Source organism: Nesoenas mayeri (genome assembly GCF_963082525.1).
Source record: "Nesoenas mayeri genome assembly, chromosome: 3".
Lineage (NCBI taxonomy): Eukaryota > Metazoa > Chordata > Aves > Columbiformes > Columbidae > Nesoenas > Nesoenas mayeri.
The window spans coordinates 70021606-70039099 of record NC_137544.1 but is presented as its reverse complement, the minus strand read 5'-3'; the positions used below and the strand labels follow the sequence as shown (position 1 = coordinate 70039099).

The following is a 17494-nucleotide window of genomic DNA, read 5'->3' as shown; positions in this document are numbered from 1 at the left end:
TGGAACTCATTCCATGTAGTCAATATCAGTCTACTGTCAGTAGTACTGTCTGCTGCCAACTTTCTTTTATTGATTATCTTTACTTAAGTCTCATTCAACTCACCATCCCAGTGGATTGCTGGCTGCATCCTGCAAAGCATTGATTTAATTCAGAATCGTTAAAATACAGAAATGAACATGTGGAGTATTTTCTTTTATCTATGGTGTAGATGGCAGGACAAATACATTATTTATTATTATTATTGATGTGCAATTAAAAAATGTGAAGTGTGTTTTTGTTGCCCATTCTCAGGAGTGTTTTTCTTCTATTAGAGGTGAAAAAAGCTCTTGCAATGTAATTGTTTTATTTTTCTGCCCTTGGCCTTTAGTCTTGCTCTTTGCTCCTTGTGTTCTAAAGTGCTTTCCAGTGCATTGTTTAATGATCCACAGTGGTGATTCTTTTGGCATGTTTTTTCCTGCTTAATTTACAGTTATCTTAGAATATGCGTCCAGTATTTGCAAAGAGTATTGCTCTAAGATTCTGTTCCAGCTTCTGTAAAAACTGGGAGATGACAATCCACAAATCCACAAGCTTCCTTAGTAATTTGAAGTGTAATTTTGTGGTTCCATGTTAATTTTTCAAAAAGTTTTGATTTGATTCTCCTAACCAAGAGACCTATGGGGAGCTGAAAATTGTCAAGATGATATCTGAAAGCAATGAGGTTGTAAGAACATTTAGCAGAATTAAAACTATTTCTGATTTTGTGATAAGAGCAAAAATATTAATGGAATACCATTATGTTCTTATATATTAGTAACAGCCTGAAAAAAAAAAAAGAAAAAGAAAAAAGAAGAAACTTTGTTCTTGTTTATTCTGCCATTGTAGACTGTGTCCAGTGACAGCCAGAGCTTGGGCTACATTACTGCCCTGTGACTGTCCATATTGTTTAATTGCTAGTCAGCAGGTTTTGTCTCTGTGACCAGCTCTGATTCCTAACAATGCTCAGATGCAGTTCTCAGAGTCAGTGTAAGCTGCTAGGCACTGTGGATGCCACTGTTTTGGAGCAGGGTGAGAAAGTGGGGAAAAGCTTCCCCGTGGAGGTGAAATGCCCTGTGCCACCCGCCCCTGGAGCTGGAGGCTGCACCTGGCTCAGGTTATTTACAAGAATGAAGCCCAACTGTTTACCCTGTGTGGGAGTATGTTGCAGCATCTGCCACATGTGTACCTACACCCAGGGAGGTCTTTGTCTCCTCTGCCATAGGCAGCTGTTCCTAGCCCAGTTTCCATAGGCATGATGGTGACTAATACAGCGTCCTGCTGTTGGTTCCCTCCAGAAGGTGCTTCAGAATTTGTGGCACTTTCTCTGTGTTGACTGAATGAAGACTTGATGCCCCAATTCAGTTCAGACTCTAAGGTAGCGCCAAGTGAGTATCTGGTAGCGTACTCTCAGCTTTACCTTTTCTGAGGGTGGAATACTTGATGCAGGAGCAGATAGCCTCTCCTGTCCTCTTGCTTTCTGAAATAATCTCTTTGCATCTCTTTTTGTGTCCTTATCTTTTTAATGATTTCAATTAAAACATCACTGAGTCTGTATGGGGTCCCATGTATATAGGAAACTTGGAAATTTTATTTTTCCCTTGAGTTTTTGATCTCCTTGTATAAGGTTGTTCTATTTGGATGCTGATTCATGTGAAGAACAAACCTATTAATTACAGAGCTTTCATGGACCTGTAATATCTCTGAGTGTGTCTAGGAGCATGACTGCTTATTTTTTTTTTTTTTAAATATCAGATACTTCATGTTTGCATTTCCTACTGGTGTTTTAACTGCTAGTATGCATTCCTGTATTAGAGGAGAGCATAAAACTCTTCCAGTGGAGTATCTTCTTTGGTGCCGTCTTTTGTTGTGTTGTTTAAGCAGTTGTCATGACAAACTCGGATAAGACGAGTACTCTGTCATCCCTAGTTCTCTCTTTCTAACTACTTTTTATTTCAGAGCACTTGATAATATGTGGCTGGACAGCCAGGAATATGGGGTGGGGAATGCAACTTGAAGCTGTGATAAGTGTTTAATATAGAGCTGATCCAACCTCTCCAGGTGGAGCTGGTGAATATTGGAGGAACCGACATCGTTGATGGAAATCACAAGCTGACATTGGGGCTGCTGTGGAGCATTATTTTGCATTGGCAGGTGAGAGGCTGCTGAGAAATCCCTCCCTTTTTCCAGGAATCATGTGTGTTGATCTGCTGGGATTCTCACAAATCTTCCTGGGATTTTGGTGGCGGAAAATACTGCTTCTATTTTGGGCTGGTAAACAAAGGCCAGTGTTTGGTTTCTGATTGCTGTCTATTGGTTGTCTCCTGCAATACGTATTCTTGTGTGTGCTCAGTTGTACTCAGTCATGCAGTTTAGTTCCTGCTAGTGTTAATTGCAGAGAGGCTTTTCAGGCTGAAGCATTGTATTTATATTCCTTCCTTAAGGCTTTTATGCACTTTTGTTAGCAGGTAGTATTTTTTTACTATCTAGGTAGTTGTGTTGGGTTTGCATCCTGTATGCTGCCATGTATGTTTGTTTCTCAGTCTCATAGATTGAATTTCTCCTGGTTTATCCAGGTACCTGGGAGGATCATTGAATTCACTTGGAGGGACTTCGGCAGATGTTTACACATAGTACCCAAACAGCAAAGTGCTTTTGTTGGCTGAGCAGGTAGTCTCTTCTCACAGAAAACCCCTTCAAGCTGTATTTTTGGGGTTTGCTTACTGGTGAAACTGCAGCACAAGGCAATGAGAACTGTTATAACCCACGCTTAGTGTAGGTAGCACTGAGGAGGAGGATAGTAATGTAAGAGTAATGTATCATTATTACATGAAGCGTTACTGGTTCTTGTAATTAGTAGAGTGCAAAGATTGCCTGAAGACTGCTATTATCAAATTTCATGTGAGGAGTTAGAGTTTGTCATAGGTTTTCATGGGAAAGACCCTTTCATGATTTCTGAAATAGCTTAGTTCAAAGGCTTTGTAAGTAGGAAAAGTGGAGAACATGTCTGTAAGGTATAGTTGCTGCTGTCTTGCAGGTGAAGGATGTCATGAAGAACATAATGTCAGACTTACAACAGACTAACAGTGAGAAGATCCTGCTGAGTTGGGTTCGGCAGTCCACAAGACCTTACAGTCAAGTGAATGTTCTGAACTTCACCACAAGCTGGGCAGATGGACTCGCCTTTAATGCTGTTATCCACAGACACAAGTAAGTAACAAACAGCTTGTCTGAGACCTAGTGAAGTATGTAGCTTTTTTCCATGTCTTCATGCTTGAGCAATTGACAGCTTCTAGCGTTTTTTTTTTTGTGTGTGTATGTGTGTATGTTTTAGTGTTTTATTGTGGTAACAATAACAGTGGAGGGATATTGCCAGAGCCTTGCAAAGGATGGATCCAAGGCAGCAGTGAAACTCTTAGTTCCTTCACGTGCATGCACACTTGCTAATTGAAGTGGATTTGCATGCCACTTAGTGTGCATTATACAACAAATATGCTGAATGGGTCTCTACAGGGGGGACTGACCACCTTCTTACTCTGTACTACCTTCCTCCTGCCCTCTCTCCTCTGCAACGGGAAATGTTTCTTCAGCTGGAGTTCACCATATAATTTTAATAGGAAGATACAGAAGCTTCAAAGCAAAGGAATAAGAAAGTCTCTGTAGCTTTTCTTGGATTTTGAATGTATGTTGCTTAAAAGACAATGTATGCAGCTCTTTCAGAACTGTTGAGCAGAAAAATCAAAGGGTTATAGAATACTTCAGGTGTCTGTAGCGTATTCATTAGTTCATTATACTTTATAAGGAATGCTGTAAAATTTTCTTTTCACAGAAGTTTTTATGTTCTCTCTGATTTTTGGAGAACTCTTTGGTAGTCTAAAGAAATAATCATTACAAACTCCTATGAAAGTTGCATACTAGTTCTTTTTTTTTTTTCCAGTTTTCTTTGTGATCTTGCTTCTGGGCAATCCATTCTAATCTGGTGTATTTTAAATGAAGTCAGCTCATTGCTTTGCAAGGGCTGACTGTTCTTAACCATAAATAACCATTTTAACATGGTAATGCTATGATAACATCTAGAATTTAACCAGGTATGGCCGCCAGGTATGTGTCACAGCAAATGCTTTACAAACACCCAGAATACTTATGCCCAGCAGATACAAAGTGTTCACAAAAGTGTATGTTCACTTTGAGCCTGCTGTTCTTTGCTCTTAAGTGCCCATTTGGGTTGTGCCAACTGAAATAACAGGCTCTGTCACAGGGTTGCTGGCTTTGGGAAGGGTCTGCCCTGACACACCTATGGGCCTTGTAGACCAGAGCTGGCTTGTGTTCAGCCTGCACGGGTGCATGAGGAGTGCCTGCTCCACAAAGGTGTCTCTGGAAAGTTTGGTAGGATTTTTCTGCAAAGGCAGAGCAATACTAGCAAAGGTCTTTCTGGAGTTTATCAAAAGTAGTACCAAGTCCCTTCTCTGGATGGTGTGAGCTGTACCAGTGCTATTCATAGTAGCGTAATTGCCTGTAGGTGCAGAGCTCTGCTGCTGGATGTATGAAGCTTTGTGGTGGAGAAAGTGCCAGTGTTTAGACACAAATGAGGCTGAGGTGACCTAGGGTAAGCGAGAGAGGTAGCAAAATTGGCTTTAGGTTCTTTGTTGTCCTTATGTGTTGTGATTGTGTGCTTGGGCTTTGTGGGATCTGAAGTCCCTGAGCTCTGCCTTTTTCAGAGCAGTGTTAAATAGCAAAAGCCTCTGCTGAAAATCTTAACTGTGTAACTGGACTTTCCTCTGTCTTTCTAAAATTTCTCAGTTACCTGGCTCTGCTGATCTCTGAGCCTTTTATTGCCTCTTCCTGGGAGTCTGGCAGCTGCCAGTGCATCAAAACTCAGCTTTGCTCTCCCTGGGTACTAGTTCTTTAGGCAGGGAAGTGCCATTCTCCCCACACTTTTGAGAAATCTTGGGTTTAAATTCAGTTGACTTTGAAAGAGAAGCTTTAAAAGGCACTTGCAAGGATCAAGGGGATTTGAGCAGGTTGCTAAAGTGGTAGGACAACAAAGCTATTTAGCTTACCCAGACAGTTGTGCTTCCCTGCCTAAGGGACATTTTCAATATTGCTCTTTAGATTTAGCTTAATATGACACTTAATACAGAAGAATTTTTGTGGATCCTATTAACAGGTTTAGTAGCTTGCTTTTCTCTTTATGCTTATGTCAACGATTGTTAGCAGTGGCTATAATATCTAGTAACTTTGTAACACTTTGCAGTACTTCATAAAATTATACGAGGTAATTGGACATTTAAAATTTTACTTTACTGGTCTCTTTAATTTCCTAATATTAGCTTAGTTTCTCTTTGAATTGAATTCTGTTCTTTGGTACAATTTTCTTGCTCATAGGTAAATACCTAGATTGCATTTTATCAAAATTTGTGTTATGGCAGTGTGCAGGTAGTGGAGATACAATATGCTTATTGCAATGTGTTTTTCAAAGTAAGAGTCTCTGCTAAGGTTTTTTGTGAATCTATGTGGTTATCGTTGTTGCTTCTTGCATGGAGGTACAGTGTTCCACTTGCTTCTGTCAGTATCTTTGCATATATCTGTTTCCCGCTCATTCCACCTGCTTTGTGGCTTTTTACTTTCTCAGACACTGCTGACTTATGACCTTCCTGTTCCACAAAGTGTAATGACTCGACAGATGTTAAAAGGATACTCTCAGGACGATTTACACTGAATTAAGTATTAAAAGAATGAAAGGCAAGCCCACCTCTTCCTCCCAAAGTCCTATAAAGCACAGAATCAATAGCAGTGTTTTAAAGAGAAGCCACTCTTACAGAGGAATGAAAAGTATTTTCATGGCTTTGCAGTCCTACAGCTGTGCTGCTGCAGCACGAGCCTGATCATACCCTGTCAGTGTAGGTACCACTAGGAGGGGGCCCTGTTTGCTGACCCTGTGTCCTGCTCTGTGCTCTGCTTTTTCTGCTTGAGACCTCTTGGTATGTTTTGGATGCACTATGGAACTGAAGATTTGGTTAAGCCTAATGTGAAATAAAAGCTGCTAGCACTGCAAATCGATCAGCTCCTTGGTCTGATCCACATCCTGTTTTCATGAGCTCTTGTGATGTGTGCTGTGTTGTGCTTTTTGTGTGTGTGTGTGGTTGTTTTTTTTTTTTTAATGGGGGGAAAGAAATGGTGGGGCAGCGTGAGCAAGCAGGGGTGGAGACCACTGCTCTTCCTGGCTATGATGGTCTGGGGTGGTCACTGAGCCACATCTCAAGTTTGGAATGAGGCTCTCCAGGAACAGAGTGACTCTTGACTACCCAGCAGAGCCTGATGCAGAAGCATGTAGTAATAGTAATGCTGTGAAAGAAACAGCTGAAGAAAACCGGTTCTGGAATAAATTTTAAACACAGAGTTTATTTATGTTTGTGGTAGTAGTACTTAACTTCCTGTTGCAGTCAGTGAGTGTGTATACAGAATACATAGCATGGAAAGTGGATGTTGCTATGGACATGCAGTCAGTTAATTGATTTGTGATTGCCAGTTTCCATTTAATAAAAAGAAAGCACATCTTTGTATTTATGCATTTGTGTATAGGCACTTATGTTTTTATTTTATGTGTATGTTTGTATAGCTTACGTAGCTAGCTTCATATCCATAACGTCATATTCTGCAGGGCATGGAATTTTTTCTTCAGATAAAATTTACTGCTTTCTTTCCTGTTTTGTCTTTATGTTTAGACCTGAGCTTTTCAGCTGGGATAAAGTTATAAAGATGCCCCCAGTTGGGAGGCTGGAACATGCTTTCAGCATAGCCAAAAACCACTTGGGAATTGAGAAACTGTTGGATCCTGAAGGTGGGATATAGTTATTTTACTTGACTAGAAGCTTTTGTGAGGTCTCTTGAAATAAATTCCTTCTGTTGTCCTTTACTATGAATACCAATTCCGGCAGTTTTGTTGAGAGATATTTTGTTTCAAGCCCTTAAATTTTGGTTTAAAAGAATGTAAATTGCAGAGTAAGGGTATGTCTGTGCGTGCATATGCTTCGGCTTCTTGAACATTAATGTTCAGCTGACCCACTACTTAGAGACAGTATACCCAAGGTGAAGTTGGTACCCTGCCTTTGTTTTATTTGAGATAGAAGTTCTACCAGCAGGATCTGTGCTTTTCAGATGAAGTAGAGCATTATGTAGAAATGGGAGAGCTTAAGAGCTCGTAATCTTTTTTCTTTATGTATACACTGAGTAGCAGTAGCTGCCAGTGTTGTGGGCACTTACCATGTAGGAATGCTTACCAGGAAACTTTCATGGCATTGTAGTAAAATCCTGAGCTGTCGCTCTGCTTTGAAGTGAGCCTCCAAAGGTACAATCTGTACGACAAGCTCTCAAACTTTATAGATTTAAGCACCGCCTTCTTAAAAAACAAGAATAATAAAAAAAGTCACTGAATGGGTAGCTCTCCTAAACTGAGAGAAAAGTGAATCTGAATCAGTGAAACTCTTTTCCATATGAAAAGTAAGAAAATTAACTGACCAGTGCTGGGAATGAGGATAAAGCCTAAATGGAAGTGTTAGTTTATGCAGGATACTCACCCTGAACAGCTTTTCTGTTTGGGACGTGCTCCAGAACAGTTTTCCCCAGTTTTTTTATTCCATAGTAACTTCAGGTTTGGGCTTCTACCTCATAATGATCATGCCTTTTAATGTGAATTCACTTCTAAATGTAGAAAACTAATTTTAAAATTTTTTTCTCCTTTGTACTGCTTTCAACATATGTCAAACCTGGCCTTTAAATTTAAAGCTTTTTAGCTTTTTAAAGGCTACTTAACAGAAAAACCTGTGAACCTGAAGAACCTGTAATCTACACTAGATGTAAAGTCTAGGCTTCATTCTTTATTCTAAGTAATGCTCTAGAAAAGCTGCTTCCTCATTTATTTTTCCCCATATTTTATCTTTTTTGATGCAGATGTTGCTGTACAGCTTCCAGACAAAAAGTCTATTATTATGTATTTAACCTCTTTGTTTGAGGTCCTTCCTAAGCAAGTCACCATGGAAGACATCCGGGAAGTGGAGACCCTTCCAAGGAGGTACAAGCAGGAATGTGAGGATGGAGAGTTCAACATGCAGCAGGTATTTGTCATCAAAGTCTACCTGGCTTTTCTTGAGTTGTAATTTTAGCTAATCTTCAGGCTTGTCAGTTATCTCTGGAACATGCCTTTTATCTTGGGCAAAACAACTGGGAAAATATGAAAAAGCATAGCATCTTTGTGATTTACTTCAGTGGCTCTTCCTCTTTTTCGTCTTTTCCAATTAATATACAAAATCCTGTGTGTTGAGGTATAAATTTTCATCTGTGTTATGGTTCTTTCTTCTACTTCTCTTTCTCAATTATCTTGGCAAGCTGGAGAGGGTGGCCCCAATATCTTTAACTGAGTTTGCTGCAGGACTTGTGGGATGGTTGTTCATTAGTGGTGACTGTGGCCATTCTCACTAAACATGTACCCAACAATTACTTTTAAAATTTTACGAAGACTTGAACGGGATTTTAGTTGTTCTGTTTTTAATATCATTTAGGAAGACATCTTCTGTGCACTTTCTAATAGATTGCTTTTCTCTTGGTTGCATAGGCTGTAGCACTTGAAGAGGAGCAGGGCAGTTCTAGAGCAGATACACCCAGCACAGTGACAGAGGTGGATATGGACTTGGATAGCTACCAAGTTGCTCTGGAAGAAGTACTTACATGGTTGCTGTCAGCTGAGGATACATTTCGGGAACAGGAAGAAATATCTGGTGACGTTGAGGAAGTCAAAGAGCAATTTTCCACCCATGAAGTAAGCTTCTTTTAAATTCTTTTTTTTTTTTTCTTCTCTTTTTTTTTTTTTGGTGTGTGTGTGTGAGCTGCAGAACTTCCATCCTTATTCAAAACCTGCCATCCTGTTTCTTGTTACTTTTTTCTAAATTAAAAGCACCTCTAACTGAATGTGATGGTTTTGATATGGTTTTTTTGTTGTTGTTAACAAATAATAGCTTCTCGAAGGTGAAACAGATCTTTTTAGGAGAACCTACAGGGGAACATACTTCAAAACTTTAGTGTAATTTTTCTTTTTAATGAGCTTTTGGTGGCTGGCTCATTGGTGCCTATAATACAAAGACAGTCTGATTCTGGCTGATTTGTGCTTCTCTGCTGCCAACTACTAAAAAGCCCGGTCAGCCTTATGTCACTTTCTGTTAAATGAAGGCAATGCTGAAATTGATAATCAGGTCAGTTTAATTCAGTGGTTTTCTGGTCATGATTAGCATAGTTTATTTCAGAAACATATGTTGTTGCTTCCAAATTATTGTTGTTTCCAAATTACTTTGTTTTGGTTCTGTTCCAAGCCTGAACAAGTGTTCTAATGTTAGTAGAAGTTTCAAGTGTCAGGTTAGATGTTTAGGTTTGTACTGTGTCAGCTTACAGTCTACAACTGAATTTAAAATCTGAATGCTGATCAATATGAAGATTTTTTTTTCCTATTGTGCTACAGTTTTAAAGTCATGTACCAAAGGAAGAGGTATTCTGGATTTATAGTAAATATGTGAATCTTTAATGTTATTAACTCATAGGGTTCCATTCTACAATGTATTTCAGATCTTGTTTTTTGTTCTGTTGGTGATGGATGTTTGTTTCACTTTCTTGATGTGTTTTTCAGAGGCTGTCTTCTTGCAAACAGCTTTTTCTCTGAGGTGGTCAGCTTTTATTTACTTTTTTTTCCCCAATTAGCTCTGTTTTACTGGCTCTAGAATTTTTCTGGCTCATGGAGAATCTTCTGTCATAGAGAGAAACAGGTCTGCCGTGCTTGTGAATTTGATGGTGCCAGCTCATTCGCAATGCTGTTTTAAATGCAACAATTTATTAGGCCATTTACGAGTTCATAAAGTCCCGTAGGAGCTCACAGATCATGGTGACATGGCTGTTGTTCAATTTTCAGGCTTTTATGATGGAACTGACGGCGCACCAGAGCAGTGTGGGCAATGTCCTGCAGGCTGGGAACCAGCTGGTGGCCCAGGGAAATCTGTCTCCCGAGGAAGAGTTCGAGATCCAGGAGCAAATGCTGCTGCTGAACTCCCGCTGGGAGGAGCTGCGGGTGGAGAGCATGGACAGGCAGTCCCGGTGAGTCCTGCCACACAACCCCTCCCGGAGCTGCGGGACCGAGCGCTGGTGCTTGCTGCATCTCGGAGGAGTGGGTTTGCATCCATTTGTAAGATTATTTTTTTTTCAAATTTAACTCTTCAGTTTGTGACACGAAATCCACTTTCTTCATACTTTCCGAGGTGAAATGAACAAAATTAATGTAACTGGGTTTTTCCAGATTCTTATGTAAAAGTGTTTAGTGACTGTTATGTTACATAAACATGCCAGACTAAATATATAGTATCTACATGCCGTAGTTACAGAAATGTGTTTTTAATATTTCAGTATTTAAGTTCCTCAATAAAGCATACAGTAAATATGGATAGCTATGTGTGTTTATATAACTAAAAAGCACTTAGAAGAATTTTTTTCCCACCTGTGGGGTATCAAGCTAAGAGCTGTACATCAAGGGAGAAACTACACTTTGCAGCTCTCAGCAGACACTCTGTTAGCAGCAAACCCATATTGCAAGAAACAATCCCTGATTTAAATAGCATAATTCATTAACTTCTTTTTGTTGAGAAAAAAGCAAGGATACTTAACTGTATTCCTTATCTTAATGGTGAAAATTTTATTTGATGATAACTAACTGGTTTATGAATGGCCTTCCTTCTTTTGGATAAGAGCTAGAAATTAGTCTTTTTCTTTAGGAAAACTGTTTCTGAAATAACACTACTTGTGCTTCCCCTGCAGCCTGCATGACATGCTGATGGAGCTCCAGAAACAGCAGCTGCAGCAGCTGTCCGACTGGCTGACAGTCACAGAAGAACGCATTCAGAAGATGGAATCTCAGGCCTTAGCAGAAGATTTGGAGTCCCTTCAAAAACAGCTGGAAGAACATAAAGTAAACATTTTTGTCTGTTATGTAGCACATATGGGAGAAGTATTTGGAAAATGTGTATGTTGGTGGGTTCCTTAGATGAGAAACTTGATCATGTCAGAAGTTGGATATGGCTGTGTGCTGAAGGACCGGACTGCATGTGATGTTTGGAAAAAGGATGATGATGGGGTAGAGGGGAACTGGAAGTTTCTGGAAATGCTTTTGTAACTGAACACTTAAGCACGGATGTCTGTAGCAGAAACTGTTATATTCACTTCATGCAGGACATGAAACCCGTAGGGGAAATTGTGTTTTCACTTTGTGCAGGAAATGAGGCTTCTCCTGGTGAAGGAATAGTAGGTGTGAGGAACAGTATGAAATATACTGTAGACAAACTTACCTTTAATGACTGACAGGCATTGCTAAAGCATGCTTGAGACATGCAGATTGAAATAAAGCAGGAGTTAAAACTGTCAGGAAGGGCTTTCCAAGTCACTGATTCTAGTCCCTGCTTTTACAGGGATCACATGCTCTCTGATGTGCACAACGTTTTGGAAGTGGTTTGTCTCTCAGTTAAGTTTCCAGATGGGAGTTCAGCCTTTCTAGCCTGCAGTGTTGTGTTTTTTTTTTTCTGAAGGAGAAAGATGCCCTTTTTATACTTGTCATAGTTTATGCTTTGGTTTCCGTACTCAGTACTGAGGTTTGACCTTCTCCCCAGCATGGGACATACCTCACAGGACAAGAACTGCCGAGTATTTTTGGTCTGTGTAACTTCCTGTCCCAAATTTGTGTTCTTTCCTTTGCCTTCCAAATCTGTGGAGTGTGAGGTGTATTGTTCACAGTGTAGCTTAGGCTATTCTGGGATGAAAAGTGATATTTATGGTAGTGTAAAGGCATATTGATCTTGCAGAGATATTTTGGAGGCAGGCATTAACCCTGGAATCTGTTCTTCTAGGAGTTGTATGAATATTTAAATCTGTAGGTTATTTCAAACTAATCAGAGTCATATGCTTTCTGCAGTTTTCAACTGTTGTCATTGAACATCGTGGTTGATTATAGCACTGTTGAGACTTATGAGAATTATATTGTCGGCTATTAAAAGACAAATGTTTTTAGTGATTTTGCTGTTTGGCATGCCCTACAATATTTGCTTATTAACAATAATGGCTTTTTATAGAAACATGCTGTGTTACCTATAATAGCAGACATATAGAAAGTCAGTGCAGTTGTAATATGATTCTTCTAGTCAAGTATGGTGCATACAACTTAAAGCATTCCTTTATGTTTTCCACCATTTTAACAGAACATTTTTGGGTTAATTTCTAGCAGTTTTTTGCTTACATTTGTTTAAACTGTGCAGTGGTTGCCAGTGATAAAAATCTGTGTTTAGCTGTTGAATCTGAAGTACTTTACCACAGCAGTTGTGTTAGTCACTGTGGCCAAAATTGCAGATTAACAAATGCATTTGAAGTTGATAACCTCTCTTTGTTCTTCTAGAGCCTGCAGAGTGACCTAGAGGCAGAACAGGTGAAGGTAAACTCCCTGACACACATGGTTGTAATTGTTGATGAAAGCAGTGGGGAAAGTGCAACAGTGATTCTGGAGGAACAGTTGCAGGTAAAATGTTAGAGTCCTCTCTTTTTTTAACTGTAGTAGCAGGCACTTAAAACCTTTGCATATAATTGTTAATCAACATTTTTGTGTTTAGAGACAATTTATCATGGAAAGTAATTTAAAGTAATATTTTTAGAAGCAATATTAACATGAAGAATTATAAAACTTGCTCAGAGTAAAACCTGCAAAAGTGCTTTGGTGACTTTCAAGCTCAATTCCTGATGAGTCAAGCTATTTGCATTCCCAGTGACTTTGGCACTTTTGTAGTATGTCCTTTAAGCAGTTTCATTAAAATGGGAAGATGCACAGTACAAGTCTTATTTCACAGAAGTCATTTTCATTAGGAAGTTAAAATCTGATGGGAAAAATATTTGAAGACATGAGCAGAATTTATCTAAGGAATATTCTGTGAAGTATTTTCCCATTTTTGTCAGAAGTTAGACTGTAACCTGAAGTATAGGGAGTGTGAAACAGAATTTATTGAAACAGAATTCATGCTATTTTGTTCAATCCTTTTGAAGTCAAATAGCTCACTGACTTCAGCAAAAGCAGAGATAAGGCCACAGGTGAATGCTCTTGAAAGTTTTAACCTCCAGCACTATGCAATACAACAATGGCGATTGCTAGCAAGCACGTAGCTGTAATGTAGAAAGAGGTTACTGTGAAGGAGAAATTGTGCTTTTGAGTATCTGATTTTTGAGTTTCTTTGTGAGGCTTGGGAATGTTCATGAGTGTTGCCTGCTTTTGCAGAGGCTTGGTGAACGGTGGACAGCAGTTTGTCGTTGGACTGAGGAACGACGAGTCAAGTTACAAGAAATTCAGCTTTTATGGCAAGAGCTGCTGGAAGAGCAGGTCAGTAGCTCTTCGGTTATCCAGAGCGTAAGACTGTGGAGGTAAAACTCAACCATTAACAACTCTCAGAAAAAAAAAAAAGCCTTGAAAACTGGATTTTGTGTTGTTGTTTGGGTTCTCAGCATTTCTTTAGGAGTAGAGTAGCTGTGCAGTGCAAGAGAAGTTATTTTTTGAAATTTAAGTAGGAAAGCTTATAGCTCCTTATAAAATAATTTTCAAAGTATCTTGCAACATGGCCGTGAAGTGAGTGTATCTGTGACAGTAAAATGACAATGAATCACTAAGTATTTAGTGGTTTGGTAATTACAGAAATTTTCCTAATTAAGGTGTATGTGCTTCCAACATGGATACACATACACAATTTTGCAAACAACTAATCATTAGATACTGTTTTCAAAATCAGGAACATTAAGTGTTTGGTCAATATAGAGAAGCATGCAGCTCATCTCATTTTACTGAGTTTGGGCAAACAGCTGAGTTGTGTGAAAGATGGCATTGTGAGTTTTGTCTTACTTTGACATTGTGCATTTTGCACATGTATGGAATATACTGCTCAAACACAAATGGCATAAAAAATTTGGTAACACAAGTACGTGTGTTAGGTTTGTATGCTTAGTGTTAGAGCTTGTTTTGTGTTCCAGCTTAAAATATTTGATGGCTTTTCCTTTGAAGATTTTACTTAAATTGTTTTGTTTTCTTAAATGATGGTATATATCACAGTAAGATATTGTTTGAACTCTGCAGTACACACAGATTGCTTAGACATTTGAAAGAAGTAGAACAGTGCTGATATAGCTGTTGCCATCAGTTACAGCTTGCTTTCCTTGCCAAGATGTTTTGTCTGCATATTTTGGGGTGGTATACATGTTTCTCCCTGGTCCCTCCTGTATCTATTTGCAGTAAATTGATAACCTGTATTTGCAGCTGATGTGACCTTGCTAATCTGACCTAAGGTCCAGATTCTGCTTTATCCATTGCCGACTATCTATTTATATGTATTTCTTTAAAATACTGCGATGGCATATATGTACATACAGAAAATTGTGTACTTACATTATCTGACAACTCCTGAGCAAGATGAGTCTTTGAGTTGAGAAGTAAGGGTTCCTCAAAAATCCTCAGTCTGTATGTCAAGGTACAGACCTCAAGTGCTCTCAGTTTTGATGACCCTATGTAAACATGTTTCTGTTCTCTTCCACCCTTATGTGCTTGGGGAGAAGTGACCACTCGTTGATTATTACAATACTGTTAAGAGTGTCATCTGCTGTTGGCATTTCTTTGCTTTCAGCTTTTTAAAATTTGTATGTAATTGTGTTTCTCTGTAAAAATGAAAGAAATCAGTGTGTATTTAATGCAGAATGTCAGATAGCAAGTAATTCAAAAGTAGAAGTTTATTTCAGGTGGTTTACATCAGTCTATGTTTGCATACTTTGTTCAGCTCTGAACAACGCATTTATTACTAACAGGTTTGAATAGCAGTTCTCTGTCCTCCAGAATTGTGAAGAACCTATAAAAATTAAAATTTGAAACTAATTAAAAACGTGAATACAAACACGTTGTTAACACAAAAGTAATTAAAATATTTAGGTACTATAATTTTGCCCAACCAGATGGAAAGATGAGCAACAGCAACACATCAGCCTTTTTGTGTCTGCCTAGAAAATTGTTGGAAACCACATTGCCAAGTCAACACAATTCTTACCACTCAGGAAACAAATTCTTCAATCAGTGCCAGATATTTCTTAGCACCGTGATAATTACATTTCAGTTTTCTGGAGAGACTTGTCTTTGCTGATTTAGCAGAAAAGAATTGAATACATTGAAGGGTTTTTAAGCTCCCTTTATGCATAAAATATGTTGGCTGGGATGACAGCATGATTTTTCCAGAGAGTATGTGGTATTATAGTTTTGTTTTTCACAGCCTTATGGCATTTCCACTACCATCATATTTGCTGTCTGTACATTCTGCATATTGGTTTACATTGGCAATGTAAACTACCTTAACCCTTTGACCCAGAAGTTGCTGTAGTCAGTTTTGGGATAATGCCAAAAATATACAGCTAGACTGAGGAGCCTAGTGGCTGCTGGAAATTGGGTTGTTCAAAGAACAAAAGGTCTGCCTTGCTGTATTGTTTTATTTTTCTTTTTTCAAACACAGAGGAGTAGCAGCATGCTAGTGGCTAAGCAACTGAACTTGATGAAGAACTGGGTATTCTAGTCTATGGAGGTGGTTGTGCAGCTGCAGCAATATATTGCAAAATATAATATAAAATGTATGAAAACATTCCTGATTCTTGATGCCAGCTGTTGTTGGAGTTTCTATAAGAGTGCTATGTGAATGAGGAGAAGTGAGACCCAGGAGAGACTTCCTAGAAAAAAAAGTGGAAAAAGTTCAAGATCCCTGAGTTAGTGCTATCCAGAGCAGACCACTCCAGCTTTCAGCAGTTAGAGATTGTATTTGCTGAAGTTATTTTGCAACTGCAAGTAGGTACAGTAAACAGGGAGGTGACTAATTAATATCTGAGTCTTTGGCCAACTGCCTGGACTAAAAGCTCTGAATTATCAGTGATGTAGCCTCTGTGAGAAAATGTTTGTAATGACTGGTTTTGAATCACAGAGGAAGAAGGGTGGAAAATGGAAGAAAGCGTACATACCATTTTGATATATTTAATTCTAATGTAATTTGTAAGTCCTGCATCAGCTTTATGGTGGATATCTGGTTGCTACAAATTACTTTTTTGGGGGATGCACTCAGATATATTGAGAAATGGTTTTGTTGAAATTGTTGGAAAGTATTGCGTAGTTCTCTGGTCTGATATTTTTGTCCCCTTTTATGTACTATTTTTGTTAATGCCAACTGAAATTCCTGCATATAAAGACTGCAGAACTGTGCTTTGAATGCAAAGATCTTAAAGTGGGAATTGTCAATAGCTGTTTGACAAGCCTGGTATTTTTTGTGCTATTTTTCTTATGATCTGCAGTGCTTACTGAAAGCTTGGTTAACTGAGAAAGAAGAGGCTTTGAGTAAAGTCCAGACAAGCAACTTCAAAGATCAAACAGACCTGAGTGTGAATGTTCGAAAACTAGCAGTGAGTATTGTTATCCTGCTCTATCCTGTCAAATCTCATAGACTAAATGAATGGCAAATTACCAGTTTGGCCCCAATAGGAGCTGTGAATGCATGATACTTTGGAAGCCAGGCCAGTATTCCCTCCTTGCCAGATTCTTTCACTTGGACTTATAAAATCTGTACAATCTACTCTGTGGCCATTCCAGGTTGGTGTGCCAAGCTTTGGAACAGCTATCCTGGGTTTTTCACAAGGTTTTGAGCTAATTGCAGGCCACCAGTCAGTCGTGTTTTCCAAAGGGTGGGTTTGTGGTGATGAGGTGTGTGTGTGTTTTGTTTTGTTTTCTTTTTTTTTCTTTTTTTTTTTTTTTTAAATACTTCGGTGCAGCTTGTACCTGAACTGATCATTTGTAACTGTTACTCAAGAGATATTGCTGATTGCTCTAGGAGCTGTTTCAGGGATGTGCTCTTTTAAGATTGTCTGTTAGTGCCTTATTACACAAGGGAACTGTTTTGAAACCTATGATGCATCTCGTTGAGGTAGTACTTTTTCTTTTTCTCTTTTTTCTTCTCCCTAAGGAATTAAAAGCTAAGGGGTGGCAGAACGCGTGATGTTGACTTTAATGTTTTCTTTTAACTTCAGATTTTGAAAGAGGACATGGGTATGAAACGGCAAACACTAGACCAGCTGAATGAGCTAGGTCAGGATGTGGCCCAAATCCTTGAGAATGACAGAGCATCCAGTAAAATTGATCAGGATCAAGAAGAACTAACTCAGAGGTGGGACAGTTTGGTTCAGAAGCTAGAGGATTACTCTAACCAGGTACCTAACAAAGCTTTATGACTTTTTAGCTGTTTAGATGTCTGTATGTATGCAAACCTCATTGATGCTGTCCAGATGAGTTCTTGGCATCAGGCTAGAGAGGTAGGTGAGTACTCCTTCATATGGGCCTGACTTAATCTGCTGACG

At 39.0% G+C, this 17494-nt stretch overlaps 1 protein-coding gene across 1 annotated transcript in view; it reads left to right on the top strand.

Moving 5' to 3' along the window:
- Positions 1 to 17494, top strand: part of UTRN (utrophin) — a gene marked incomplete at its 3' end in the record, with an annotated part of 368119 nt that overhangs the window by 77259 nt on the left and 273366 nt on the right. The window contains exons 6-16 of the mRNA XM_080341440.1: positions 2078 to 2170; positions 3054 to 3226; positions 6742 to 6857; positions 7967 to 8130; positions 8628 to 8831; positions 9969 to 10150; positions 10865 to 11015; positions 12489 to 12608; positions 13356 to 13457; positions 16439 to 16546; positions 17168 to 17347. Of these exons, the coding sequence (XP_080197566.1) occupies positions 2078 to 2170; positions 3054 to 3226; positions 6742 to 6857; positions 7967 to 8130; positions 8628 to 8831; positions 9969 to 10150; positions 10865 to 11015; positions 12489 to 12608; positions 13356 to 13457; positions 16439 to 16546; positions 17168 to 17347 (1593 nt within the window). The remainder of the gene's footprint in view (positions 1 to 2077; positions 2171 to 3053; positions 3227 to 6741; positions 6858 to 7966; positions 8131 to 8627; positions 8832 to 9968; positions 10151 to 10864; positions 11016 to 12488; positions 12609 to 13355; positions 13458 to 16438; positions 16547 to 17167; positions 17348 to 17494) is intronic.